Below are 26,504 nucleotides of genomic sequence, written 5' to 3'. Positions count from 1 at the left end.
CAGGTGCTGACCCCCTTGCCCCCGCAGTTCTTCTCAGACGTGAAGGAGGCAGAGGAGTTCCTGAGAAAGACACAGGAGAGCATGAAGAAGAAGTTCTCGTGCGACCGCACCATCACCGTGACACGCCTTGAGGACCTGCTGCAGGACGCCCTTGTAAGTGACCTCTTCCCCCCCCCCCCAACCCCCCGCCCCGGGCTGCTGGGGGCCCTCATGAGAGTCAGTCCCCATTTCCCATCCCGTCCCCCTTCCGGGGCCCCCCCGCTGTGCTGCGGGGCACCCTTGGGAGCACCCACTGCTTCCCTCCTTTCCTCTCGCCCCACCCTTGGGAGTGCCCTTCCCCTGCAGGGGGCACTCAAAGGTACCCCTCCCCACCTCCCCTATCACCCCCCATCCCGGACCCCCAGGAGCGGTGCCTGGCCCCGGCTTTGGAACGGTCTCTAGGACGAACCCTTCAGTGGGCCTGACCCCCGGGGGCCTCGCTCTGCCTTGGGGCAGCCGCCTGGCCCTGCCGCCCCCTAGGCTGGGGCTCTGGGCCTGCAGCCCCCCGCGCCGCCCTGTGAGCTCCAGCGTGTCCCGCTGAGCCCGAGGGAGGCTCGTCCCCCGCAGGGACCCATGCGCCTGGCCCCAGTGCCGCGCACGCCGCATAGCTAAAGGAGCCGGTTTGTTCTGTGTCTGGCACGCGGCACAGGCCGGCCGGAGGGGAGCCTCGTCTAGGGGTTCTCAACAAGGGGAGCCCCCCTGCACACACCCCTTGAGCCCGTCATCCCGCCCCTATCGCCCCGCACTGCCTCTGCCCCCCGCCCCCCGTCACCCCACCCCCATCACCCCACACTGCCTCTGCCCCCCGTCACCCCGCCTCCCGTCACCCTGCCCCCATCACCCCGCCCCCCATCGCCCTGCACTGCCTCTGCCCCCCGTCACCCTGTCCCCATCACCCCGCCCCCCATCGCCCTGCACTGCCCCCCGTCACCCCGCCCCCATCACCCTGCCCCCATCACCCCGCCCCCCATCGCCCTGCACTGCCTCTGCCCCCGTCACCCCGCCCCCATCACCCTGCCCCCATCACCCCGCCCCCCATTGCCCTGCACTGCCTCTGCCCCCGTCACCCCGCCCCATCACCCCATACTGCCTCTGCCCCCATCACCCCGCCCCCATCACCCTGCCCCCATCACCCCGCCCCCCATCGCCCTGCACTGCCTCTGCCCCCGTCACCCCGCCCCCATCACCCTGCCCCCATCACCCCGCCCCCCATTGCCCTGCACTGCCTCTGCCCCCGTCACCCCGCCCCCATCACCCCATACTGCCTCTGCCCCCATCACCCCGCCCCCATCACCCCCCCATCACCCTGCCCCCATCACCCCACCCCCCATCACCCTGCCCCCATCACCCCACACTGCCTCTACCCCCGCCCCCCGTCACCCCGCCCCCCGTCACCCCACCCCCATCGCTCCACATTGCCTCTACCCCCGTCACCCCACCCCCGTCACCCCACACTGCCTCTGCCCCCCGTCACCCCGCCCCCATCACCCTGCCCCCATCACCCCGCCCCCCATTGCCCTGCACTGCCTCTGCCCCCGTCACCCCGCCCCCATCACCCCATACTGCCTCTGCCCCCATCACCCCGCCCCCATCACCCCCCCATCACCCTGCCCCCATCACCCCGCCCCCCATCGCCCTGCACTGCCCCTGCCCCCATCACCCCGCCCCCCATCGCCCTGCACTGCCTCTGCCCCCCGTCACCCCGCCCCCATCACCCTGCCCTCATCACCCCACACTGCCTCTACCCCCTGTCACCCCGCCCCCCGTCACCCCACCCCCATCGCTCCACATTGCCTCTACCCCCGTCACCCCACCCCCGTCACCCCACCCCCATCACCCCACACTGCTTCTGCCCCCTGTCACTCCGCCCCCATCACCCTGCCCCCATCACCCCGCCCCCCATTGCCCTGCACTGCCTCTGCCCCCGTCACCCCGCCCCCATCACCCCATACTGCCTCTGCCCCCATCACCCCGCCCCCATCACCCTGCCCCCATCACCCCACACTGCCTCTACCCCCATCACCCCGCCCCCCATCGCCCTGCACTGCCCCTGCCCCCCGTCACCCTGCCCCCATCGCCCTACCCCCATCACCCCGCCCCCCATCGCCCTGCACTGCCTCTGCCCCCCGTCACCCCGCCCCCATCACCCCGCCCCCCATCACCCTGCCCCCATCACCCCACACTGCCTCTACCCCCATCACCCTGCCCCCATCACCCCGCCCCCCATCGCCCTGCACTGCCCCTGCCCCCCGTCACCCCGCCCCCATCACCCCGCCCCCCATCACCCTGCCCCCATCACCCCATACTGCCTCTGCCCCCGTCACCCCGCCCCCCATCACTCTGTGCTCTCCGCAGGAGGAGAAGGAGCAGATCACAGAGTACAAAGGGCACCTGACGGGGCTGGCCAAGCGGGCCAAAGCCATCGTGCAGCTCAGGCCACGCAACCCGGCCACCCCGCTCAAGGGCCGGCTGCCAGTGCAGGCTGTCTGTGACTACAAGCAGATGGAGGTGAGAGGGCCTGGGGGTGGGACGGGGCGGGGGGAGGATCTGGGCGCGGGGACCCGGGGGTGGGGAGCAGGGCAGGGGGTGGGGGTTGGGGTCTGGCGCGGGGACCCGGGGGTGGGGGACAGGTGTGGGGCTGGGGGCCCGGGGCTGGGAGCGAGGGTCTAGGGGGTGTGGTCCAGGGGTTGGGGTCTGGGTGCGGGGACCCGGAGGTGGGGGGCAGCGGCCCTGGGGTTGGGGGCCTGGGGGTGGGACCTGGGGGCGGGGCCCAGCTGCCCTACCCAGCAAGGCCAGCAGCAGAGGCTGGGGGGGCAGAGGGTGAGCCTGGCGTGGGCACTGGCCCCAGGGGTGGGTGCAGAGGCCAGTGCTCAGGCTGGCCGGATGGGCACTGGCCTCTGGGGCTGACGCTGCCCCCCCCGACTGCCCTAGATCACGGTGCACAAGGGAGATGAGTGCGTCCTGATGAGCAACGCTCAGCCCTCCAAGTGGAAGGTGCTCAGTGGCTCGGGGAGCGAGTCCATCGTGCCGTCCGTCTGCTTCCTCGTGCCCCCGCTCAACAGGGAGGCGCTGGACGCCGTCAGCAGGTGCGAGCGGGGACGCTGCGGGGCCGGGCCTCGGGGGCACTCCCCATCTGGTGGGATCTCTCGGCTCCCCTCCGCCATCCGGCGGGACCCCTCCCCGCCCGGGCCTCGGATCCCCTCCCCCATCCGGCGGGCCCTCTCCCCGCCTGGGCCTTGGCTTCCCTCCCCCATCCGGCGGGACCCCTCCCCCATCCATTGCGAACCCCTCTCTTCCCCTCCAACTTGGCCCATCTGTTCTGGGGGGTCCCGTGGCTCCCCTTTCCCCTCCTCTGGATCCCCCTGCTTCCTGTCCAAGCTCCTCTGCTGCCCCCTCCCCTTCCCCCCTTTGTCTGGGTCTCCCTGCTCCCCTCCCCCCACCTCTCTCTGGCCCTCTCTGCTGCCCCCTCCCCTTGCTCCCACCTGGGCTGCTCTCCTCTCATGGCGTGGGGCAGTGCGTGTCGGGGGCCTGTCTCCATCCCCCATGCCAGCCACAGGGGCAGCAGCCTTTCTCCCCTGAAGCTCCGTGGGTCCCCCCAGGTCTCGTGGTGCTGCCGGGGGCTGGGCCCCGAGTCCGTGCCGGGGAGCCCTGCCTTCTGCCCACCCGTGTGGGCTGGGCTCACTGGTTCTCGCTCTCCCCAGGCTGGACGTCAGCCACCAGCACGTGGTGACATTGTGGCACCAGCTGCACGTGGATATGAAGAGCCTCCTGTCCTGGCAGTACCTGGTCCGGGACATCCAGCAGATCCAGTCCTGGTCCCTGCTCGTGGTGCGTTGCGGCCCCAGCCCTGTTCGCGGAGGGGGGCTGGAGATCCCGGGGAGGAGCTAGGAGGGTGGGGCCAGGCTGGGAGCTGGGAAATTCAGGCTCAATCTCAAGAGAGAGCCCCGTGGCTGGAGAAGGGTCCCCTGGCCCCCCAACACCCACCTGTCGCTGGGGTACTAGGAACAGGGTGTCCCCCACGGCTGGCCTGGGGCGGAAGTTGGTCTGGGGGCTTTCTCGCCCCCACCTGCTGGTGGGACCTCTCCCCTGTCCTTGCTGGGCGTGGGGGTGCTGGCGAAGGGGGGCCAGCACCCATCTGAGGCCGTGTGCCTGGCCCCCCAGTTCCGGACGCTGCAGCCCGAGGAATACCGGCAGACGCTGCGCAGCCTGGAGACCCATTTCCAGGAATTCATGTGCGACAGCCAGGACTCGCAGAGCTTCCTGCCAGACGACCGGCTGCAGATGGAGCGCGAGTACAGGGCCTGCACCCAGAAATACGAGCATCTGCTGCACAGCCTGGAGAAAGGTAACCGGGGACACACCCGCCCCCCCACCCCGCCCCCCCCCCACACACACGTGTCCTGCAGAGCGCTAGTGAGGAGCTGGGATCTGTCGGTCGCGATCACTGAACCCAGAGTCTTTTGGTTAATCTTGGGGTTTTCTGCTGTTCTCTCTTATTTGTTGTCTTGCCTTCGGTGGTGTTTGCCTCACCTCTGAGGTTGTCAATGCTGCTAACTTGTTTAGCATCAGATACAATGATTGTTTCGTGCTGTCTCTCCAAGTCTCTCACTTCTTGACCATCTGGACATTTTTGAGGCTTTCACACTCATCCTTCACCATGCACACATCCTTTACTCACACCAAGCAATTTTACAGAGAATTTCAAACAGGATTACATTTTAGAAAGGGTGATATGGTTACTAAAGGGATTACAAAATAACCTTATACAGCTTCGTTTGCAATGCAGATAAGAAACAAGCCCTTATAGCAAATTAAAATTTTTTATTAAGATGATGTTTAAAAGAAGTGAACAGTACAGAGTTTAAGCTTAGAAGTGTCTGGTTATCAGGGAGTAACGTACAGATTATCAAGATTTCAGGGGTGCGGGTGGCGTAAGGAATACATCATCTGCAGTATCCCCGATTGGGGGTAAAAGGTTGAGGGGTCAAAGTCCAGACATGGAGATATGGGGGTATGATGTCCATATACTGGCTATGTTCAGGTGTGGAGTATAATGAGTGGATACAGTGATGAGCATTACTGTAATGAAAACTTATCCTAAAACAAAAGGTGACCATAATCAGCCATAAGGACTGTCTGGTCTGTTCCTGCCTTAACATCACTTCAGACACAGGCAGCCTGTCTGATGCGTTTTTCCCGACGACCCAGGGTCGTTCCTTCCTGCTGTCCAGTCACGGTGGCCGGCAGAATACAATCAAATCATATCATACATCAATACATTGAATGCATACGACATGATTATCCTTTATCCTTCATTCTAAGTTTCACAAAATACAAACATAAAATCCTACTGCTACAACCAGGCCTGCCACAAAGCCAGGATACCCCTCCACATACACACACTGGGGACCACGTCTGCGACAAGGCCATTCCCCCACAGGGCCATGTCTGCAATAGGACTGTGGCCGTCTCTCCCCCACCCCCAGCCCAGGCTGTGTCTGTGACGTGCCCCTCCCCCCAGCAGAACCCTTCCCAGGAGACCTCCCGTCCCAACCCCTCCCCTGTGTAGGGTATGCCCCCGACACCTTTGGGCTCACAGGGCCAAGCCCAGGAGACCTCTCATCCTACGGCCCCTCCCCTGTGTGAGGTGTCCCCACTGGGTCCATAGGGCATGCCCGGGAGACCTCTCATCCTACGGCCCCTCCCCTGTGTGGGTGGCCCCTCTTGGCCCATAGGCCATGCCCAGGAGATCTCTCCCTAGCCGTCGCTAACAAAGCCACTGACCCTGCGCAGGGGAGCAGGACGAGTCCATGTGCAAGAGCTACATCTCCCAGCTGAAGGATATCCGGCTGCAGCTGGAGGGCTGCGAGTCCCGCACTGTCCACAAGATCCGGGCACCCCTCGACAAGGACCCAGTCAAGGAGTGTGCCCAGCGCATCAGCGAGCAGCAGGTACGCCCACCCCTCCCCACCCCCATGAGGATCCTGTGCCCAGCACATCAGCGAGCAGCAGATATGCCCCCTCAGCCCCCCGTGAGGACCCTGCACCCAGTCAGCTCTCTACTCAGACATCAGAACCCACCTACCACAGGACACTGGCCCCCTGCTGTGCTCCAGTCCGCAAGAAGCCACCTCCATCCCCGCAGCAAGACCAGAGTTATCCCCTCCCAGGCTGACCCCAGAAGGGATCCCTGCCGCATCCTGCTTCAGGCCCATGGGCTGGGCTGGGCTCAGCCCGTCCTGTCCCTCCCGGGGTACGTCTACACGGAGCCACCGGCGGGGTACAGCTGCAGCGTGGACACTGCCTACGCTGGGGCTCTCCTGTAGGCATAGGTCCCCACCTTCCCAAAGGTTGCCAGGTCATTGGATTTGCCATTGTCTTCATGGCCTCAGCCAGCCCCTTTCTAGTGACCACTTAGCCCCAGCCAGCCGGACACCATTCACATCTGGGGCTGAGCGTGCCTGAGAGCAACCAGCCCTTTCCTCCCCCGAGGGACCAGTGCCATGTGCGGGGAAACTGAGGCACATGCAAGCTTCCTAAAACCATTACAAAAACGTTGGTGACGGCCCCCCCGTGGGATAGTGAGACGCTCTGCCGTGTCTCTGGAGCTGGGGCGCAGCATGGCATGGCTTGGCACCAGAACTGGCCTACTCTGGGTAGGGTCTTGGGAAACCCAGCTAGTGCCAGGCCAGGCGCCAGCCTGGGGCATTGCTGCCTTCCACCGGTGAGCAGCAGGCGGGGTTGCCTGGAGTGACAGCACCATCCCGTTCCTGCAGCAAATCCACGTGGAGCTGGAGGGCATCCGAAAGAACCTGGAAAAGGTGACCGAGAAGACGGAGAAGGTGCTGGCCCAGCCGGAGCACTCGAGCTCGGCCCCCGTCCTGCGCTCGGAGCTGGAGATCACTCTCCAGAAGATGGACCAGGTGTACAGCCTCTCCACCATCTACCTGGAGAAGTGAGTGTGGGGCCTGGGCTGAATAGCTTCACTGTGCAACCTGGGGGCTCCTTCCAGCCCCCAGGCCTCCCCCCTCGGCCCCCTCTGTTTCAGGGACTCCCTGCAGCCCCCGTCTCCCCCACCCCCGGACAATTTTCCTCCAGGCTCCCCCCGATGGCAGGGACTCTGTATATGCTGTTCCCCCCCCCCCCCCCCCGTCATCATTTCTTTGCTGTCTGTCTGGAAGAGAAGCTGCTCCGGGTGCCAGGCACTGGCGGTTATGTGGATGAGGGCTGTGAGGAGCTCCAAGGGTCCCAGCTGAGAACGGGCAGCGTGGTGCCAGCCAGCACTTGAGCCGCTCTGACCTCCTCTCCTGGTCTGGGCCCTGCGCTCGCTGCACCCGCTCTGGAGAGGGGCCTGGGCAGTCCCCGCTCAGTGCACGGCTGGGGGGGGGGATGTCCTAGTGCTGTTCTGTACGTGGGTGGGACACTGGGCACCCCAGCTCAGAAAGGCAGAGATGGGCAATGGGTGACTGGGGCCCAAGAGACCCCTGGTCGGGCAAGCCAGGAGCCTGGGACTGTGATGGGGGTGTAACAAAGCGGCCTCTAGCGGGACACAACTGAGTGTGTCAATTCAGGACCACTAGCAGAGAGCAGGGCAGTCACAGCCCCAGGCTGGGGTTTCTGTGCACACCAAGGCAAACCAAACCAGCCAGACAGAGAAGACTTTGGTCTCACCCCACTGGCTAACCACAAGTCACACAAGCAATTCCCTTAGACACCCCAGTTTCCCAGTATCCCCACCACTGCCCCTCGTTATAGGGACAGATGGTTATGAAAACCAGTACCCCAGCAAAAGAACAAAGGTTCCCTCGATCCCGAAGGACCAAGCCCCAGACCCAGGTCAATATACAAATCAGACCTTACCCACAAATCACGCTGTTGCCGATCCTTTAGAATCTAAAATCTAAAGGTTTATCCAGAAAAGGAAAAGGATAGAGATGAGAGCTAGAATGGGTTCAATGGAATCAATGACAGACAATGATGGCCAAGTTCTTGGTTCAGGCTTGTAGCAGTGAGGGAATAAATGGCAGGTTCGAATCCAGTCTCTGGAGAACATCCCCAGCTGGGATGGGTCCTTCAGTCCATTGTTCAGAGCTTCAGTTCGTAGCAAGATTCCTCCAGAGATAAGAAGCAGGATTGAAGACAAAACGGAGATGATGCAGCTGCCTTTTACAGTCTCTTGCCATGCGGCCTGTGCTTCCTTTGTTCCAAAAACAAGCTGCCCAGCACATGGCCTGAAAGCCTTAGAGTTCTGTCCATAGCAAGTCCCCAGGCGTGTCTCCCTTCTCTCAATGGGTCAGTTGTGTCGCTGATGGTCCTTAATGGGCCACCCAGCAGGCTAGGCAGAGCTGACACCAACTTGTCTGGGGTGTCACCCAGAAGCAGAGCAGAAGTTTGAAATGCAGACAGTACGGTGCCAATGCTTATAACATTAAATACAAAAATGATACTAAATACAGATGGCATAATCCTAACCAGCCAACCATAACCTTTTCATAAACCCCTTACTTAACCTCCTTTGTACATGATTTGGTGCCACTATAGGACCTTGGTTGCAACAATAATTTATACGGTCACAGTTCATGTCAGTAACGACATACGGAATAGTGACTGGGGGGCAGTGGTTGGAGTTTGCCTGCCTCACACACAGTTCTGGGGGGAGGGTTGGGGTTTGGCCATCTCACACCTGGGCCTGGCGCAGGGGCTAGTGTTTGCCCATCTGGTCTGCGGCCCTGGCAGGGGGAGAGGCTTGGGGTGTTTCCCATCTCATGCACTGGCCCCAGGGACCCTTTGCTTGCAGCACCTCTGAACCCCATGCCAGGGAGGTGTTTCCTCTTGTGATTAGCCGGGAGAGCTCCCTGGCACATGGGGCGGGGAGTCTAAATTCTGAGGCGCGTTCAGAGAGGGAGAAGGAGACCATTTGGGAGGCTCCAACCCCCCTTCTCCAGGGCAGGAGCCAGCCCCTTTCACCGCAGGGAGGCAGGCACCACCATGGCACGGCAGCTCCTCGCTGCCTGCAGCCGCCCCCCTGGCCAGTATCAGGGACAGGCCAGCGGCGCTCATGTTGCAGTGGACATGTCTGGGACAATGCGATGCTACCAGCCCAGGCTGGCCCCCATCCCTAGGGGCTGGTCAGATCTGTGGGAGTGCTCACCACAGGACACGGGGTGAGAGGGCCTAGGGGTCGCCCTCCTGCCCCCCGCACAGGTCTCTTCCATTCCCTGCCCTCTGTGAGCTAATCTGCTCCCCCTACAGGCTGAAGACCATCAACCTCGTGATCCGCAGCACACAGGGGGCGGAGGAGCTGGTCCAGAGCTACGAGGAGCAGCTGAAGGAGGTGCAGGCTGTGCCCTCTGACCTCAAGGAACTGGAGGCTAACAAGGCAGAGCTAAAGGTAATGGCCAGGGAGGCCCCTGGCTTGCCCGGAGAGGATCAGTTCCTTTGGGTGCAGCGCTGGTGTTCCCCAGGCCCAGATCGGCCTCTTACACAGACCTGGATCACACGGGCCCCAGAGCCGAGAGAGCATGAGGGCACATGCAGACACGGGGCAGGGGGGGCACTGTTAGGAGGAAGGCGGGGCCCTGGCTGGAGGGGAGGGGAGCAGTGCCCAGCAGCTGGGCAGGACCCAGGTCCAGCAAAGCGGTGGAGCTCCAGCAAGGGCTGCATTCGCCAAGAGCATTGATCGCATCCAGCCAGGGGTGGGATGGCCAGGCTGCGGGGGCAGGGAGCTGCCCATCTCTGACCTGGCCCCTGTGTGCCACAGAGGCTGCGTGGGCAGGTGGAAGGGCACCAGCCCCTCTTCAGCACCCTGCAGTCAGACCTGAGCAAGGCCAAGGACGTCAATGAGCGGATGGTGAGGGGCCACAGCGAGCGGGACGTGGACCTGGACCGGTACCGGGAGCGGATCCAGCAGCTCCTGGAGCGCTGGCAGGCCATACTGACCCAGACGGACCTGCGCCATCGCGAGCTGCAGCAACTGGGCCGCCAGCAGCGCTACTATCAGGAGAGCTACGGGTGGCTCATCCAGTGGATCCAGGACGCCAGGGAAAGGCAGGAGCAGATCCAGTCAGTGCCCGTCACGGACAGCAAGAGTGTGCGGGAGCAGCTCCTGCAGGAGAAGGTAACGCCCATGAGAGGGCACCCGGCGGGGCCGCCCCCAGGGACACCTGTGTGACGGTGCTGCCCGTGGGAGCCAGCTGAGGTCACTGAATTAGGGTGAACCCCGGTCGAATGATAACTCAGGTCTTACCCCAAACACACGCTTACAGTCAATCCTTGTCATCTAAGCTAAAATTTATTTAAAAAGAAAAGAGAGAGAGCGTTGTTTAAAAGATCAGTGTACAGACAGACTTGAGTTCAATTCTTGAGGTCCAGATACAGAGCAGAGATGAGCTTGTAGTTGCCAAAAGTCCTTTTAGAAATAGTCCAGAGGTTATAGTCCAATGGCCATGTTCAGGGTGACTCCAGTCAGTGACTGGGGATCTCAATCCTGATGGCTTAAGGTTTCCCCCTCTTGAAACCCAAAGCAGATCTGAGATGAAGAAGGATCGTGTCCCGGGTTTTTATACATTTCCTGCAGCCTTATGGCCTGAGAAAACAATTGGCTTGACGTTCCTTCTCCCAAACATCCTGGCAATTAGCCCAGGGTCATTTATCCATTAAACCGTTCAGACACAGGTTCCCACAGCCTTCAAAGAGACATAGACAATTATACTCTGCCACTCAAGTGTCTTCCTAAATGTTAATATTCCCTTTTTGATCTTTGAATCAAAGCCGTAGCCATAGACAAGGCTTGTTTGCTGACATCACAAGACGTGAGCAAACATCTCCCCTTCTCTCTCTAACAATGCAGACTTGCATTTCAAAGCTCTGTTCAAAGCTCTATTCATTTACATCTCTTCCTAACCTGTCTCTAAAGTCCCGCCGTGGGTCAGGTCAGTCTGTGAGTTAATTAACTCTTTCTGGCCCTGTCACCTTTCAATGAGATTTAATTCATTTTATTAAGATAATGTCGAAGTAAAAAGAAAACGGTACAGAGTTTAAGCATGGAAGTTTCTGGTTATCAGGGAATAAGGTACAGATTATCAAGGGGTGCGAAATTTATATTACACTCATAACGTCACAGGGTGCGACAGGGCACCCAGCAGGGACGCCCCCCAGGGACACCTATGACAGGGCACCCAGCGGGGAAGCCCCCTAGGGGCGCATGGGGCAGGGGAGCTGGTGGCTTGCTGGCATGGGGCAATGAAAGCCAACTGTGGCAGGGTTCTGTTCCGCTGGCTGCTTTTCTCTCTGCCTGCCCATCGGCCTGGGTGGGTTGCCTGGAGCCGAGGGGCGAGGATGCTCCGGAGTAGGGGCTGCGACGTTCACAAGTTGTCTCTCCCCAGAAACTCTTGGAGGAGTGCGACCGGAACCGGGAGAAAGTGGATGAGTGCCAGAGATACGCCAAGCAGTACATCGACGCTATCAAGGTGCGGGCCTGAGGCTCCTCCCACAATCCCACGCTGCTTCCTGGCCTGCCAGGCGGAGCCCTCTGCCCGCAGGCTCTGTAGCAGGGGTGCTGGAGCAGGCGGCTGGGGCTGGGCTGGGTTAGTGTTTAACATGGCAGCAGAGCTGGCCTGGGCGGAGTTCACTCCCATCAGGGCCCGGTGGCTGAGCGGGAGCCAGGGTACTCGGGTGTCCCAGGAGATGAGGTTTCTCTCTAGCAGAGCCCCAGGCTGCGGAGTCTGGATCTCTGCCAGTCTCTGACACGGGCTCTTCTCCCCCAGGATTATGAGCTGCAGTTGGTGACATACAAGGCCCAGGTGGAACCCGTGGCTTCCCCAGCCAAGAAACCCAAAGTGCAGTCTGCGTCTGACAGCGTGATCCAGGAGGTGAGGGGGGAAAGCCCGGCTTGGGGGTCTCTCTGGAGCAGCCAGGGCCAGTGCAGGGCAGATGGTGGGCAGCTGGGGCTGTGGTGCTGTGGCAGCCTGGAGGAGCTGCCTCTGGACCCAAGCTGAGGGCTGCAGCCCTCCTCTGCGTATGGGCCTGGGGACTGGTGTGGGTGGTGCACAAGTGGGCCGAGCCTGGGTCAGTCCCTGGTGTCTGGCACCAAGGAGCCCATGGGAGGGGGTTGCACTGCGGACTCATCTCCCACCCTGCCTTGGATGCGCCCGCTGACCTGTGTTTCCTGGCTGCAGTACGTGGACCTGCGGACGCAGTACAGCGAGCTGACCACTCTCACCAGCCAGTACATTAAGTTCATCAGCGAGACCCTGCGGCGGCTGGAGGAGGAGGAGGTAGGAGAGCGGAGGGTGGGGGTGGCCCAGGGCCTGGCATGCATCTAGCTGTGTTGATCTCGCTCCTTCCATAACAACAAGGAACATGGTCCATGTTTACTGCCCGTCCCGCATCACTAACGCCCAGCCCAGGCCTCTAACCCTGTTCTGATCTGGCGGCTGGCTCTGGGTACAGCAAATTGATACTCACCGAGGGCTCTGCTGTGTCAGCCCTGCTCCCGGCACTGGCCAGGGTCTGCCAGAGCTCTGCTCGGTCGGCGGTTAGGAGGGCACTTCCCAGATACACTTAGTACAGTCAGCGTCTGTGTCAGCATGGACCCATCCTGCCGCGGGATCTCCGACTCCTCGTTTGTTCTCTGCTGTAACCTCTCTAATTCTTCATTTCCGCCCTTGGAAGAGGAGCCGCTTGGCCGGTACTTTGTCTTGGGGGATGTTTGTGTTGGTTGGGATCTAATGGAGGGTAAAAAACCAGGATGACTCTGGGATTTCTGCACCAGGTACTCCCCTCTGCGCATGCCCCTCCTCAGCCTCCCTCTCTCCGCCTCACCCCATGGCCACAAGCAACCTGCTCCCAGCACCTGCTCACTGCACCTCCTGCTTCTCCTTCACCTCCTGCAGGAACTGCCCCCGGGCCCTTCTCCCGACCCACAGGGCCATCGGGGCGGGGAAAATTGGGGAACTAACGGAGACCTCACTCAGCCTAGGCAAACAGGGAGCCCAGCCCTTCCTCAAGATGAGGGAGGGGGCCTGAGCTCAGCAGGGGCCGGAAGCACCAGGCCCTTGGTCATGGCTGCGCAGATATCACCCTGCTCACTGTGTAAGAGAAACAGGAGCCCTCAGCCCTCCGGATCAGCCCTGCTGCAGTGTGGAGCCCTGCAAGGTTGCTGCTTCCCTCTCCCTCCCCCCGAGAGAACTGGCAGCTGTAAATCCGCTCCCAGATGTCCCTACTGCTGGAAAGGGCAGCGTTTGCATGCACCCTGGCGGGTCTCCTTCCCGCTCCACAGGGCCGGCTTGCCTGGGCTGTTGGGAGTGGGGCAGTGAGGCACTGTAGAGCCAGCTCGGCAGCCCAGGGCAGAACTCAAAGCTCTCTCCACGGACTCTGTTCTGTCCCGGTGAGGAAAGGGTTACCCTGTCCCTCTGTTGCCCTCTGCTTGGTCTCCCTTCTCTCTCTGCTGCCCGTATCTCCCACGCTTTCTCCCGGCTCTGCAGCCTGACTGGGTTCCTCACTGGCCCCAAGATGACCGTACTTTTCTGCAGCTGTTGCTTTTGTGCTGGGGCCTGCAGAGGGAGAAGGCTCCCCTTGTGGCTGCCAGGGGAGAGGCCTGCAGTGGGCACGGTGAAGGTGTGCAAGCTGCTAGCTTCCTGTCTTCATTTGCCGAGGGCTTTGCTCGTGCTCCATTGTTTGCTCTTGCTCCGTTGGTCACCCTGCTTCCTGCACAGCCGTCCCGCTTGCTGTGTCAGGGTCCGTCACCCGCCTCCCTGAGCTGTACTAAGTGAGATAGAGCAGTGCCGTGTCCCCTCTGTCTGCCATGCGTCTTCCAGAAGCCAGCCGGGGGCTCCAGGCCATCCCCATGCCACATCCTCCACCCCAGCCCCAGACCCTCTCTCGTCGGGCATGTGTGTGCTGCTGGTTCTGTGGTTTTCGTTGTGATTCCGTCTTCTCCCTTTGTTTTCCCTGCACTCTTCCCCTTCCAGAGGGCCGCGGAGAAGATGAAGGAGCAGGAGAGGAAGCGGCTGGCGGAGGTGGAGGCCCAGCTGGAGAAGCAGAGGCAGCTGGCCGAGGCGCACGCCAAAGCCAAAGCACAGGCTGAGGAGGAGGCGCAGGCCCTGCAGCGCCGCATGCGCGAGGAGGTCTCCAGGAGGGAGGTGGTGGCTGTGGACGCCCAGCAGCAGAAGCAGAACATCCAGCAGGAGCTGATGCAGCTGAAGCAGATCTCCGACACCCAGATCAAATCCAAGGACAAGCTGATCGAGCAGGTGGAGTACAGCCGCAAGAGGGTGGAGGAGGAGATCCACATCATCCGCCTGCAGCTCGAGACCTCCGAGCAGCAGAAGGCCAGCGCGGAGGCGGAGCTGCGGGAGCTGCGGGCCCGGGCCGAGGAGGCCGAGCGGCAGAAGAAGCTGGCCCAGGAGGAGGCCGAGCGGCTGCGCACGCAGGTGAAGGACGAGGCGCAGAGGAAGCGGGAGGCAGAGGAGGAGCTGCTACGCAAGGTGCAGGCGGAGAAGGACGCGGCCCGGGAGAAGCAGGCAGCCCTGCAGGACCTGGAGACGCTGCGCAGGCAGGCGGAGGAGGCGGAGAGGAGGATGAAGCAGGCTGAGCTGGAGAAGGAGCGGCAGATCCAAGTGGCTCAGGAAGTGGCGCAGAAGAGCGCGGAGACTGAGCTGCAGAGCAAGCGCCTGTCCTTTGCGGAGAAGACGGCCCAGCTGGAGATGTCCCTGAAGCAGGAGCACGTCACAGTCACCCACCTGCGGGAGGAGGCCGAGCGCCTGAAGAAGCAGCAGCTGGAGGCAGAGAAATCCAGAGAGGAGGCAGAGAGGGAGCTGGAGAAATGGCGGCAGAAGGCGAATGAGGCCCTGCGCCTCCGGCTGCAGGCAGAGGAGGTGGCTCACAAGAAGACCCTGGCTCAGGAGGAAGCTGAGAAGCAGAAGGAGGATGCGGAGAGGGAGGCCAGGAAGAGGGCGAAGATGGAGGAGTCTGCCCTGCGGCAGAAGGAGCTGGCTGAGGAGGAGCTGGAGAAGCAGAGGAAGCTGGCAGAGGGCACCGCCCAGCAGAAGTTCTCAGCTGAGCAGGAGCTGATCCGGCTGAAGGCGGAGATGGAGAACCGGGAGCAGCAACGCCTGCTGCTGGAGGAGGAGCTCTTCCGCCTGAAGAATGAGATCAGTGAGGCCATTCATAAGAGGAAGGAGGTGGAGGAGGAGCTGGCCAAGCTGCGTACCGAGATGGAGATCCTCTTGCAGAGCAAGGCCAAGGCCGAGGAGGATTCCCGTTCCACCAGCGAGAAGTCCAAGCAGAAGCTGGAAGCCGAGGCCAGCAAGCTACGGGAGCTGGCCGAGGAGGCGGCTCGGCTGCGCGCCCTGTCGGAGGAGGCCAAGCGGCAGCGGCAGCTGGCTGAGGAGGAAGCAGCCCGGCAGCGAGCCGAGGCCGAGAGGATCCTGAAGGAGAAACTGGCCGCCATCAGCGAAGCCTCCCGGCTGAAGACGGAGGCTGAGATCGCCCTGAAGGAGAAAGAGGCAGAGAACGAGCGGCTGAGGCGGCTGGCGGAGGACGAGGCCTACCAGCGCAAGCTGCTGGAGGAGCAGGCAGCCCAGCACAAGCAGGACATTGAGGAGAAGATCACCCTGCTGAAGAAGTCCTCTGACACCGAGCTGGAGCGGCAGAAGAGCATTGTGGATGATACGCTGAAGCAGCGGCGCATCATCGAGGAGGAGATCCGCATTCTCAAGATCAACTTTGAGAAGGCATCGGCGGGCAAGACAGACCTGGAGCTGGAGCTGAGCAAGATCAAGAGCAGCGCGGAGGAGATCCAGCGCAGCAAGGAGAGGGCCGAGCAGGAGGCTGAGAAGCAGCGGCAGCTGGCCCTGGAGGAGGAGAACCGCCGCAGGGAGGCTGAGGAGAAGGTGAAGAAGATCTTGGCTGCAGAGCAGGAAGCTGCCCGGCAGCGCAAGGTGGCCCTGGACGAGGTGGAGCGCCTGAAAGCCAAGGTGGAGGAGGCCAAGAGGCAGAAGGAGCTGGCGGAGAAGGAGTCGGAAAGGCAGATCCAGCTGGCCCAGGAAGCGGCTCAGAAGAGAATTCAGGCTGAGGAGAAGGCCCACCTGGCTACAGTGCAGCAGAAGGAGCAGGAGCTGCTGCAGACGAGGCGCCAGGAACAGAACATCCTGGACAAGCTGAGGGAAGAGGCCGAGAAGGCCAAGAAAGCAGCGGAGGAAGCAGAGTTTGCACGCGTCAAGGCTGAGCAGGATGCAACCCTGTCCCGGCAGCAGGTGGAGGAGGCAGAGCGCCTGAAGCAGCGAGCCGAGCAGGAGGCGCAGGCCAAAGCCAGAGCCCAGGAGGATGCCGAGAAGCTCAGGAAGGAGGCTGAGCTGGAGGCGGCTAAGCGGGCCCAAGCCGAGCAGGCGGCTCTGAAGCAAAAGCAGCTGGCTGACGCCGACATGGAAAAGCACAAGAAGTTTGCAGAGCAGACGCTGAGGCAGAAGGCCCAGGTGGAGCAGGAGCTGACCAAGGTCAAGCTGCAGCTGGAGGAGACGGACCACCAGAAAAGCATCCTGGATGAGGAGCTGCAGCGGCTGAAGGAGGAGGTGACGGACGCCATGAGGCAGAAGGCCCAGGTGGAGGAAGAGCTCTTCAAGGTGAAGATCCAGATGGAGGAGCTGATCAAACTGAAGACCCGGATCGAGCAGGAGAACAAGGTGCTGATCCTGAAGGACAAGGACAACACCCAGAAGTTCCTGGTGGAGGAGGCAGAGAAGATGAAGCTCGTGGCGGAGGAGGCTGCTCGCCTGAGTGTGGAGGCGCAGGAGGCCGCCCGCATGCGGAAGCTGGCGGAGGACGACCTGGCGCAGCAGCGGGCCCTGGCGGAGAAGATGCTGAAGGAGAAGATGCAGGCAGTGCAGGAGGCCACGCGGCTGAAGGCGGAGGCAGAGATGCTGCAGAGGCAGAAGGACCTAGCTCAGGAGCACGCCAAGAAGCTCCAGGAGGACAAAGAGCAGATGCAGCAGCGCCTCACTGAGGAGACCGAGGGCTTCCAGAAACTCTTGGAGGCCGAGCGCAAGCGGCAGCTGGAGATCATGGCCGAGGCCGAGCGCCTCAAGCTGCACGTGACCGAGATGAGTATGGCGCAGGCCAAGGCAGAGGAGGACGCGAAGCGGTTCAAGAAGCAGGCGGAGGAGATCAGTGAGAAGCTGCACAAGACGGAGCTGACCACCCAGGAGAAGATGACGCTGGTCCACACGCTGGAGATCCAGAGGCAGCAGAGCGACAGGGACGCGGAGAATCTGAAGAGAGCGATCGCTGAGCTGGAGAGGGAGAAGGAGAAGCTGAAGCGGGAGGCAGAGCTGCTGCAGCAGAGATCAGAAGAGGTACTGATTTTCCTGTTCCCCCTTGCTGTCATATTATTGCTGGGGGACACCCTCTGCTTAGTGTCCTAACTGAGCTGACCATGTAGAATGGCAGCCTTCAGACAGCTGACTGCGCCCCCAAAATGCCAGCCAGGGTCCACAGTTCCCTTAGCAACCGACAATCCTCCATAACCCACATGGGCTGTCCGCAGACTCGTCTCACAGGCCCCAGGGTTGTTATGGGTGACGTGCCCGAGGGAACATGGGCAAAGACAAGGGGAGGATTTTCAAAAGCACCTCCACGGTTTAGCAGCCCAAGTGCCATCGACTCTCGGGGGACTTGTGCTCCCAGGTCACTGGAGTGCTCTGGAAAACCTCACCTAATGCACCAAGTCCCTGCTCCACGGACCCAGACTCTTAGCCTTGCTCCTGCAGCTCCCGTGAGCACACGCACACAGCTCACATGTGTGTGTAGTGCTAAGGCTCCAGCTGCAGAGTGACCTGTAATTGATCCAGGAGTGTATCTGAGCAGCTTTGCCCCACGGCCCCATCGGAGGTTGCTCATCTCTAACTGGTATTGGCAGAGTCCATCCTCCCTGCACATGGTGTGCCGTTCTCCTGCAGGCACAGGGTGTCCCCTCCCTGAGTGCCAGGCACAGACGGTGGTGACTCTAAGGTCCTTGGCCGTGTGGACATTCACCCTGCTCCTTGGGATGCATAATGGGGCATGATTAGCTTTGTTTACCCCAACAGAAGAACAGTGTCCCTCTCCTGCTTCTTTAATCCAGTCTAGCATGCAGTAATGCCCAAACTCCTCCTCATCTTCCCACCCCACCCCGTTAACACTAATGCACCGCAGCAGGAGGCTGGCCCGTGTACCTGCAAACATAAGCCCAAGGTACTAGCCTGTAATACGACTTGCTGCTATACCCCAAGCGTTTTCCGGCTAGCGCCCTCCCACTAATGGTTATCCCTGTCTGCACCAGGTTTTTGTGGGCTCTATTTGGGGTTAAGTGGGGTTGGGTCTAAGAGACGTTTCTTTGTTTCCCTGCTTCAGATGCAGACGGCTCAGCAGGAACAGCTCCGTCAGGAGACTCACATACTCCAGCAGAGCTTCTTAACAGAGAAGGATAGCCTGCTTCAGAAAGAGAGGTTCATTGAGGAAGAGAAAGTCAAGCTGGAGAAACTCTTCGAAGACGAGATGAACAAAGCTCAGACCCTGAAGGCAGAGCAGGACCGGCAGCGGAAGCAGATGGAGCAGGAGAAGCAGCAGCTGGAGGCCACCTTGGACGATGCAAAGAAGAAGCAGAAAGAGGCGGAGAAAAATGTCCAGCGTAAGCAGGAAGAGCTTCAGCAGCTGGAAAAGCAGCGACAGCAGCAAGAGAAACTCCTCGCAGAGGAGAACCAGAAGCTAAGGGAGAAACTGGAACAGCTGCAAGAGGAGCACAGGGCCGCGCTGGCCCAGACTCGAGAGATCATGATCCAAACCGACGACATTCCTGTGGATGCCGCGATTTTGCCTACCCAGCTGACTCCAACCAAAGCGGTGCCCAATGGCAGAGACGCCGTGGATGGCCTGGCTCAGAACGGGGAGCCGGAGTTTGCGTTTCATGGCATCCGGCAGAAGGTGCCTGCGGAGAAGCTGGTTGAGGCCGGCATCCTGGGCAGAGAGATCTTGGACAAGTTGGTGAAAGGGACGGTGACCGTGGCTGAGCTTGCGCAGAGGGATGACCTCAGGAAATACCTGCAGGGCCAGAGCAGCATCGCCGGCTTGCTTATTAAACCCACCAACGAGAAGATGAGTATCTACAAGGCCATGAAGAAACACCTGCTGAGCCCAGGCACGGCACTCATCCTCCTGGAAGCACAAGCTGCCTCCGGCTTCATAATTGACCCAGTGAGAAACAAGAGGCTCTCTGTAAACGAGGCTGTGAAAGAAGGAGTAATTGGACCAGAGCTGCACAATAAAATGCTGTCTGCCGAGAGGGCAGTAACCGGGTACAGAGACCCCTACACCGGAGACAAGATCTCCCTCTTCCAGGCCATGACAAAAGACCTCATTGTCCAAGACCACGGCATCCGCCTGCTGGAGGCCCAGATCGCCACCGGCGGCATCATCGACCCCGTGAACAGCCACCGCCTGCCAGTGGAAGCGGCCTACAAGCGGGGCTACTTCGACGAAGAGATGAACCAGACCCTGTCAGACCCCACGGACGACACCAAGGGCTTCTTTGACCCCAACACACAGGAGAACCTGACCTACCTGCAGCTGATGGAGAGATGCATGACTGACCCTGAGACTGGGCTCTGCCTCTTGCCGCTCACCGACAGAGCAGCCAAAGGAGGGGACCTGGCCTACACTGATCAAGAGGCCAAAGATGTTTTCAAGAAGGCCACGGTGTCTGCCCCCTTCGGCACATTCAAAGGAAAGACGGTGACCATCTGGGAGATCATCAACTCGGAGTACTTTACCGAGGAGCAGAGGCGAGACCTGTTGCGGCAGTACAAGACTGGCAAGATCACCGTGGAGAAGATCATCAAGATTGTCATCACCGTAGTGGAAGAGAGTGAGAAGAAGAGCCAGCTGTGCTTTGAAGGGCTCCGTGCTGCTGTCCCTGCCGCTGAGCTGCTGGAGAGCAAAATCATTGACAAAGATCTCTACAACCAGCTGCACCAGGGCAAGAAGTCTGTGAAGGACGTGGCTGAGGCAGACGCCATAAAGAGGTATCTGAAGGGCACCGACACCATTGCTGGCATCCTGGTGGAGTCGACTGGGCAGAAGTTCACGCTCTATGACGCCCTGAAGAAAAACCTGCTGAAGCCAGAGGCTGCCCTGCCGCTGCTGGAGGCCCAGGCAGGCACGGGGTACATCATCGATCCCGTTAGGAACGAGAAGCTCTCGGTGGACGAGGCAGTGAGAGCTGGGATTGTCGGGCCAGAGTTCCATGAGAAGCTGCTGTCTGCAGAGAAGGCTGTGACTGGCTACAAAGACCCGTACACCGGACAGACGGTCTCCCTGTTCCAAGCGCTAAGGAAAGGCCTGATCCCCAGCGATACTGGGATCCGCCTGCTGGATGTCCAGCTGGCCACCGGTGGCATAGTTGACCCTGTGAACAGCCACCGCCTGCCACTCGATGTTGCCTGTAAGCGGGGCTACTTCGACGAGGAGACAAACAAGGCCCTGTCCACTCCCAGCGACGACACCAAGACCTTCTATGACCCCAACACTCAGGAGAACCTCACCTACACCCAGCTGCAGAAGAAATGCCGACCAGACAAGCAGACCGGCCTCTACCTGCTGCCCCTCTCAGACCAGGCCATCCGGTCACAGCAAGAGGAGGTCTACACGGACAGCCAGACGAAGGAGTCCTTAGACAAGGCGACCCTGGAGGTGCCAGCTGGCAGCTTGAAGGGCAAGACAGTGACGATCTGGGAGCTGATCCACTCTGAGTATTTCACCGAGGAGCAAAGGAGGGAGCTGCTGCGGCAGTACAAGACCGGCAAGGTCACCATTGAGAAGATCATCAAGATAATGATCACCATCATTGAGGAAACAGAGACCAAGAAGCAGGAGAAGCTGACGTTCAGCGGCCTCCGAGCACCTGTTCCTGCTAGTGAGCTGCTGGAGTCGAGGGTCCTTAGCAAAGCCCAGTACGAGCAGCTCAGGGAAGGCAAGAAGTCGGTGAAAGACCTCTCCGAGACGGACTCTGTGAAGAGGTTCCTGCGGGGCAGCGACTGCGTCGCTGGCATCTACGTGGAAGACACGAAGGAGAAACTGAACCTCTACGAGGCCATGAAGAGAAACCTCCTGAGGCCAAGCACCGCTGTCACCCTGATGGAAGCTCAGGCAGCCAGTGGGTTCCTGGTCGACCCCGAAAGGAACCAAAAGCTGTGTGTCAACGAGGCTGTGAAAGCTGGCCTCGTTGGGCCGGAGCTCCACGAGAAGCTGCTCTCTGCAGAGAAGGCCGTCACTGGGTATAAGGACCCCTACTCTGGGAACACCATCTCCCTCTTCGAAGCCATGAAGAAGGGGCTGATCCTCAAGGAGCACGGCATCCGCCTGCTGGAGGCCCAGGTCGCCACTGGCGGCATCATCGACCCCGTGCACAGTCACCGCCTCCCCGTGGAGGTGGCTTACAAGCGGGGCTACTTCGACCAGGAGATGAACCGGATCCTCTCTGACCCCAGCGACGACACCAAGGGCTTCCTTGACCCCAACACGCAGGAGAACCTGACCTACCTGCAGCTGAAGGAGAGGTGCATCGAGGACCCCGAGACCGGCCTGTACCTCCTGCCTCTGAAGCAGCCGGAGAAGCCCACGATGGTGGAGACGACCCATGTGTACACGGAGGCAGAGACCCGGAAAGCATTTGAGGAAACGCAGGTCAGCATCCCCGTGGGCAGCATGGCCGGCTCCTCCATGTCCCTGTGGGAGATCATGCAGTCAGACCTCATCCCCGAGGAGCAGCGGAAGCGGCTGATGGAGGAGTTCCGCTCCGGCAATGTGACCAAGGAGCGCATGATCATCATCATCATCGAGATCATCGAGAAGACAGAGATCATCCGGCAGCAGGACCTGACCTCCTACGACTTTGTCCGGCGCCGGATCACGGCTGACGACCTCTATGAGGCCAGGATCATCTCCCTGGAGATATACAACGTGCTGAAGCAGGGCTCCAAGACCATCCGAGAGATCCTGGAGATAGAGACCGTCTGGAAATACCTGTACGGAACCGGCTGCATAGCTGGCATCTACATCCCCTCCACCAAGCAGAAGCTCAGTGTCTATCAGGCCCTGAAGAAAGGGCTGATCATCCCTGAAGTAGCCCGCTGCCTGCTGGAGGCCCAGGCTGCCACTGGCTTCATGATCGACCCCATAAAGAATGAGATGCTGACGGTAGACGAAGCTGTCAGGAAAGGAGTGGTGGGGCCGGAAATCCACGACCGGCTGCTGTCCGCAGAGAGAGCTGTGACCGGCTACAGGGACCCGTACAGCGAGCAGAAGATCTCACTCTTCCAGGCCATGAAGAAGGATCTGATCCCCGCTGAGGAAGCCCTCCGGCTGCTGGATGCTCAGCTAGCCACTGGCGGCATCATCGACCCGTTCCTGGGGTTCCACCTGCCTCTGGAGGTCGCCTATCAGCGTGGCTTCTTCAGCAAGGAGACTTGCGACAGGCTGTCGGAGCCCAGCGAGGTCCGGAGCTACGTGGACCCCTCCACGGACGAGAAGCTCAGCTACGTGCAGCTCCTCAAGCGATGCCGGAAGGACGAGAACAACGGCCAGCTGCTGCTGCCCTTGTGCGACACGAGGAAGCTGACCTTCCGGGGCCTGAGGAAGCAGATCAGCGTGGAGGAGCTGGTGCGGTCCCAGGTCATGGACGAAGCGACAGCCCAGCGCCTCCAGGATGGCTTAACCTCCATCGAAGAAGTCTCCAAAAACCTGCAGAAGTTCCTGGAGGGCACCAGCTGCATTGCTGGTGTCTTCGTGGACTCCACCAAGGAGCGGCTCTCCGTGTACCAAGCCATGAAGAAAGGCATCATCCGGCCTGGCACAGCTTTCGAGCTCCTGGAGGCCCAGGCAGCCACTGGGTACGTGATCGACCCCATCAAGGGCTTCAAGCTGACGGTGGAGGAGGCGGTGCGGATGGGCATTGTGGGCCCAGAGTTCAAGGACAAGCTCCTTTCGGCGGAGAGGGCAGTGACCGGTTACAAAGACCCCTACTCGGGCAAACTGATCTCCCTCTTCCAGGCCATGAAGAAGGGCCTGATCCTGAAAGATCATGGGATCCGTTTGCTAGAGGCCCAGATCGCCACGGGAGGCATTATCGATCCAGAGGAAAGCCATCGCCTGCCCGTGGAGATGGCCTACAAGCGGGGCCTGTTCGACGAGGAAATGAACGAGATCCTCCTGGACCCCAGCGACGACACCAAGGGCTTCTTTGATCCCAACACCGAGGAGAACCTGACCTACCTGCAGCTCATGGAGCGGTGCATCACTGACCCGGAGACTGGGCTGTGCCTACTCCCTCTGAAGGAGAAAAAGCGGGAGAGAAAGACCTCGTCCAAGTCGTCTGTCCGCAAGCGCAGGGTGGTGATTGTCGACCCAGAGACGGGGAAGGAGATGTCGGTTTATGAAGCCTACCGCAAAGGCCTCATCGACCACCAGACCTACCTGGAGCTCTCTGAGCAAGAGTGTGAGTGGGAAGAGATCACCATCTCCTCCTCGGACGGGGTGGTCAAGTCCATGATCATCGACAGGAGGTCCGGGCGACAGTACGACATCGACGACGCGATTGCAAAGGGCCTGATTGATCAGTCTGCCCTGGACCAGTATCGCTCCGGCACCCTGTCCATCACCGAGTTTGCAGACATGCTCTCTGGAAACGTGAGCGGCTTCCGATCAAGATCTTCTTCTGTTGGGTCCTCTTCCTCCTACCCCATAAGCCCAGCCCCTGCGAGAGCTCAGCTGACATCCTGGAGCGACCCTGCTGAAGAGACCGGTCCGATTGCTGGGATCCTGGACACGGACACCCTGGAGAAAGTGTCCATCACGGAGGCCATGCACCGCAATCTTGTAGACAACATCACTGGACAGCGGCTGCTGGAGTCCCAGGCCTGCACCGGAGGCATCATCGACCCCAGCACTGGGGAGAAATTCTCTGTTGCTGATGCAGTCAACAAGGGCCTGGTTGACAAAATCATGGTGGACAGGATCAACCTCGCTCAGAAGGCCTTCTATGGCTTTGAGGATCCGAGAACCAAGACGAAAATGTCAGCCGCCCAAGCCTTAAAGAAGGGCTGGCTGTACTACGAAGCTGGCCAGCGGTTCCTGGAGGTACAGTACCTGACGGGTGGGCTGATTGAGCCCGACGTGCCAGGCCGGGTCTCGCTCGATGACGCGCTGCAGAAAGGCACAATCGACACGCGCACAGCCCAAAAGCTGCGGGACGTGAACACCTACTCCAAGTATCTCACCTGCCCCAAAACGAAACTCAAGATCTCCTACAAGGATGCAATGGACAGAAGCATGGTTGAGGAGGGAACAGGCCTGCGCCTGCTGGAAGCTTCCTCCCAGTCCAGCAAAGGATACTTCAGCCCCTACAACGTCAGTGGCTCGGGCTCCACCTCTGGCTCTAGATCAGGCTCCCGAACAGGATCTAGATCAGGCTCCAGGCGAGGGAGCGTTGATGCCACTGGCTCCGGCTTCTCCATGACCTTCTCTTCCTCCTCCTACTCTTCCTCAAGCTACGGACGCAGATACACATCTGGTCCCCAGAGCAACGTGGATGCTGCTGAACTCACTCTCGCCTTGTGCAGCCTAAATGGGAGCTGCGGATGGGAAGCAAACAGGAAGCTCCCCGACCTGCAGAGGCCTCAGCTGACAGTGGCATAAAGTCCTCTCCCTGCCTGCCCCAGCCCCCCAAAACACTGAGGAACCTTCCCATTTATCCTGCTCTGCATGTGGTGAAGCTACTGGCTAATCATCCGACTATTATTTTTAAACCCCAATTTTCTTCCAAAGCAGTGCCTAAAGTTTAACCAAAAAGAGGAGACTAATATATATTAATATGTATGATTGTTGGGACAGTATTTGTATATTTAGCGGTGAGAGAGAACACACTACCCTCCAGCTCAGTAACCCAGGAGCTTGCTTCGGTTCGTACCATCTGCAGAGTCGACTAAACCAGCCATCACCGAGCCGCTCCCACAGCCCGGCAGAACCTGCCAACAGGTTTGCATTTTTGATCCTAACCAGCTAGTGACTTTTTTTACTAACTCTGCCAGCTTCATCCCCTACCATCCCCAGAGGAGGAGAGGGCACTGTCCCCAGCTCTCAGACCTGCTGCTCATGCCAGCTGCCCTCCCCCTTCCCGGGAAAAGAGACTGTGACCTTGGACCCTGGACTGACCACACTGTCCCTCAGCGCTTTGGCCCAGGACAGCGACCTCTGCACAACAGCTCTGGAGCCGTTGCCTGGATCCTTTCTGCTGGCCTTCGGTGGGGCAGAGGAGGAGGCTGCTGTCTGCTACCTGCCCCCTCCCAAGAGCTCCTCAGCCTGCCTCCCAGAACTCCCCACAGCCGCTGTGGCCTCGGCACTCAGACTGTAAGTGCATGCTGGGGCTGCCTCTGTGCTTTCACAGAGCCTGCTGCCATGGGGATGGATCTGCCTGCCTCTCTGCTCCACAGCTTCACCCCCCCAAGAGGTTTTACGTTGCATCTGCGCCTCCTCCTCCAGCCTGCTTGTTCACTCTGACGCATTCCATCATGCTTTGCTTTTCCGGCCCAAGTTCCCGGGGGAATCTTACATTGCCGTGTGCTGCTGTTGGCCAGTGGCTATGTCTGCATGTGTGTGTCTGTCTGTCTGTCTCTGTCTCTCTCCGTGTATCTGGGAAGTGCCCTGTACAAGGTTGATTGTTTAGACTGAATCATGAGACTAATGAATTGAGAGGTATTTATCAGAACCCCTCTGCCAGCCTGGCAGCACGGCTGACCAGAACCTTGACAAACCAGCCCCAGTCCCTGCACGCACACCTGTACGCACGCAAGGTTTCTGTGCCCAGGTCCCATGCCAGCTGTGGTGGAAGCCTGCCAGACACCCCCCCATACCCTTTGCTAAATGGGGTTCTTGCAGAATGTCTTACCTTGGATGCAAAGCGAGAGGCTTTGTAGCAGCTGTAAGTTTCAAGGTCTGCCTGGCTCGGAGGGGGTCGTAGTCCAGCACAGCAGCGTGGAGGTGCTGACTTTGTTAAAACTCCGATTCTTACTTTCCTTTCTCACCTTGATTTCTTTCCCTCTTCATTTGTCTGCCATGTTTTCCCACCTGTAATGATGCTCTCTCTCTCTGTCAGACATCTTTTTCCAGTCCCACCAAAGAAGTCCCCTTGCCACTGGGAGAATTCCTTAGCTGGGTCTCTGACGTTAGCAAGTCCTGGATCAGTTCCCGGGGAGCCCCGGACTCAGCAGCTCCTCGGCTGCACTCCTCCACACAGGTAACTCCAACCGCTTTTGAGTCTCTGTGTTTGGAGACCGGGCTTTCTGCAAATCTAGTTCTGGCTGCGCTCACCTGGAAGTTGTGTTCCCCAGACTTTGGAGTACTGGGGCGTCGACATGCCTTGGAGCAGTTTGAAGGTGCGC

At 60.2% G+C, this 26,504-nt stretch overlaps 2 protein-coding genes across 27 annotated transcripts in view; both read left to right on the top strand.

Annotated features, from left to right (window-relative positions):
- PLEC (plectin) overlaps positions 1-25,212 on the top strand; it is a 165,845-nt gene extending 140,633 nt beyond the window's left edge. For all 26 annotated transcript variants that reach the window (XM_075124834.1, XM_075124831.1, XM_075124829.1 and 23 more), the window contains 14 exons: positions 28-153; positions 2,395-2,547; positions 2,971-3,125; positions 3,741-3,867; positions 4,201-4,384; positions 5,833-5,990; positions 6,816-6,994; positions 9,292-9,430; positions 9,800-10,156; positions 11,424-11,507; positions 11,805-11,909; positions 12,216-12,314; positions 14,010-17,390; positions 18,427-25,212. In XM_075124834.1, coding sequence (XP_074980935.1) covers positions 28-153; positions 2,395-2,547; positions 2,971-3,125; positions 3,741-3,867; positions 4,201-4,384; positions 5,833-5,990; positions 6,816-6,994; positions 9,292-9,430; positions 9,800-10,156; positions 11,424-11,507; positions 11,805-11,909; positions 12,216-12,314; positions 14,010-17,390; positions 18,427-24,762 — 11,583 coding nt within the window. In that variant the 3' untranslated portion in view covers positions 24,763-25,212. The remainder of the gene's footprint in view (positions 1-27; positions 154-2,394; positions 2,548-2,970; positions 3,126-3,740; positions 3,868-4,200; positions 4,385-5,832; positions 5,991-6,815; positions 6,995-9,291; positions 9,431-9,799; positions 10,157-11,423; positions 11,508-11,804; positions 11,910-12,215; positions 12,315-14,009; positions 17,391-18,426) is intronic.
- A 6-nt stretch (positions 25,213-25,218) lies between these two features.
- Positions 25,219-26,504, top strand: part of LOC125630863 (microtubule-actin cross-linking factor 1, isoforms 6/7) — a 155,642-nt gene continuing 154,356 nt past the window's right edge. Inside the window, exons 1-2 of the mRNA XM_048837001.2 lie at positions 25,219-25,473; positions 26,219-26,359. Of these exons, the coding sequence (XP_048692958.2) occupies positions 25,219-25,473; positions 26,219-26,359 (396 nt within the window). The remainder of the gene's footprint in view (positions 25,474-26,218; positions 26,360-26,504) is intronic.

Source organism: Caretta caretta, chromosome 2 (genome assembly GCF_965140235.1).
Source record: "Caretta caretta isolate rCarCar2 chromosome 2, rCarCar1.hap1, whole genome shotgun sequence".
NCBI lineage: Eukaryota > Metazoa > Chordata > Testudines > Cheloniidae > Caretta > Caretta caretta.
The sequence above is the reverse complement of the archived record's forward strand: the minus strand, read 5'-3'. Positions and strand labels throughout refer to the sequence as shown.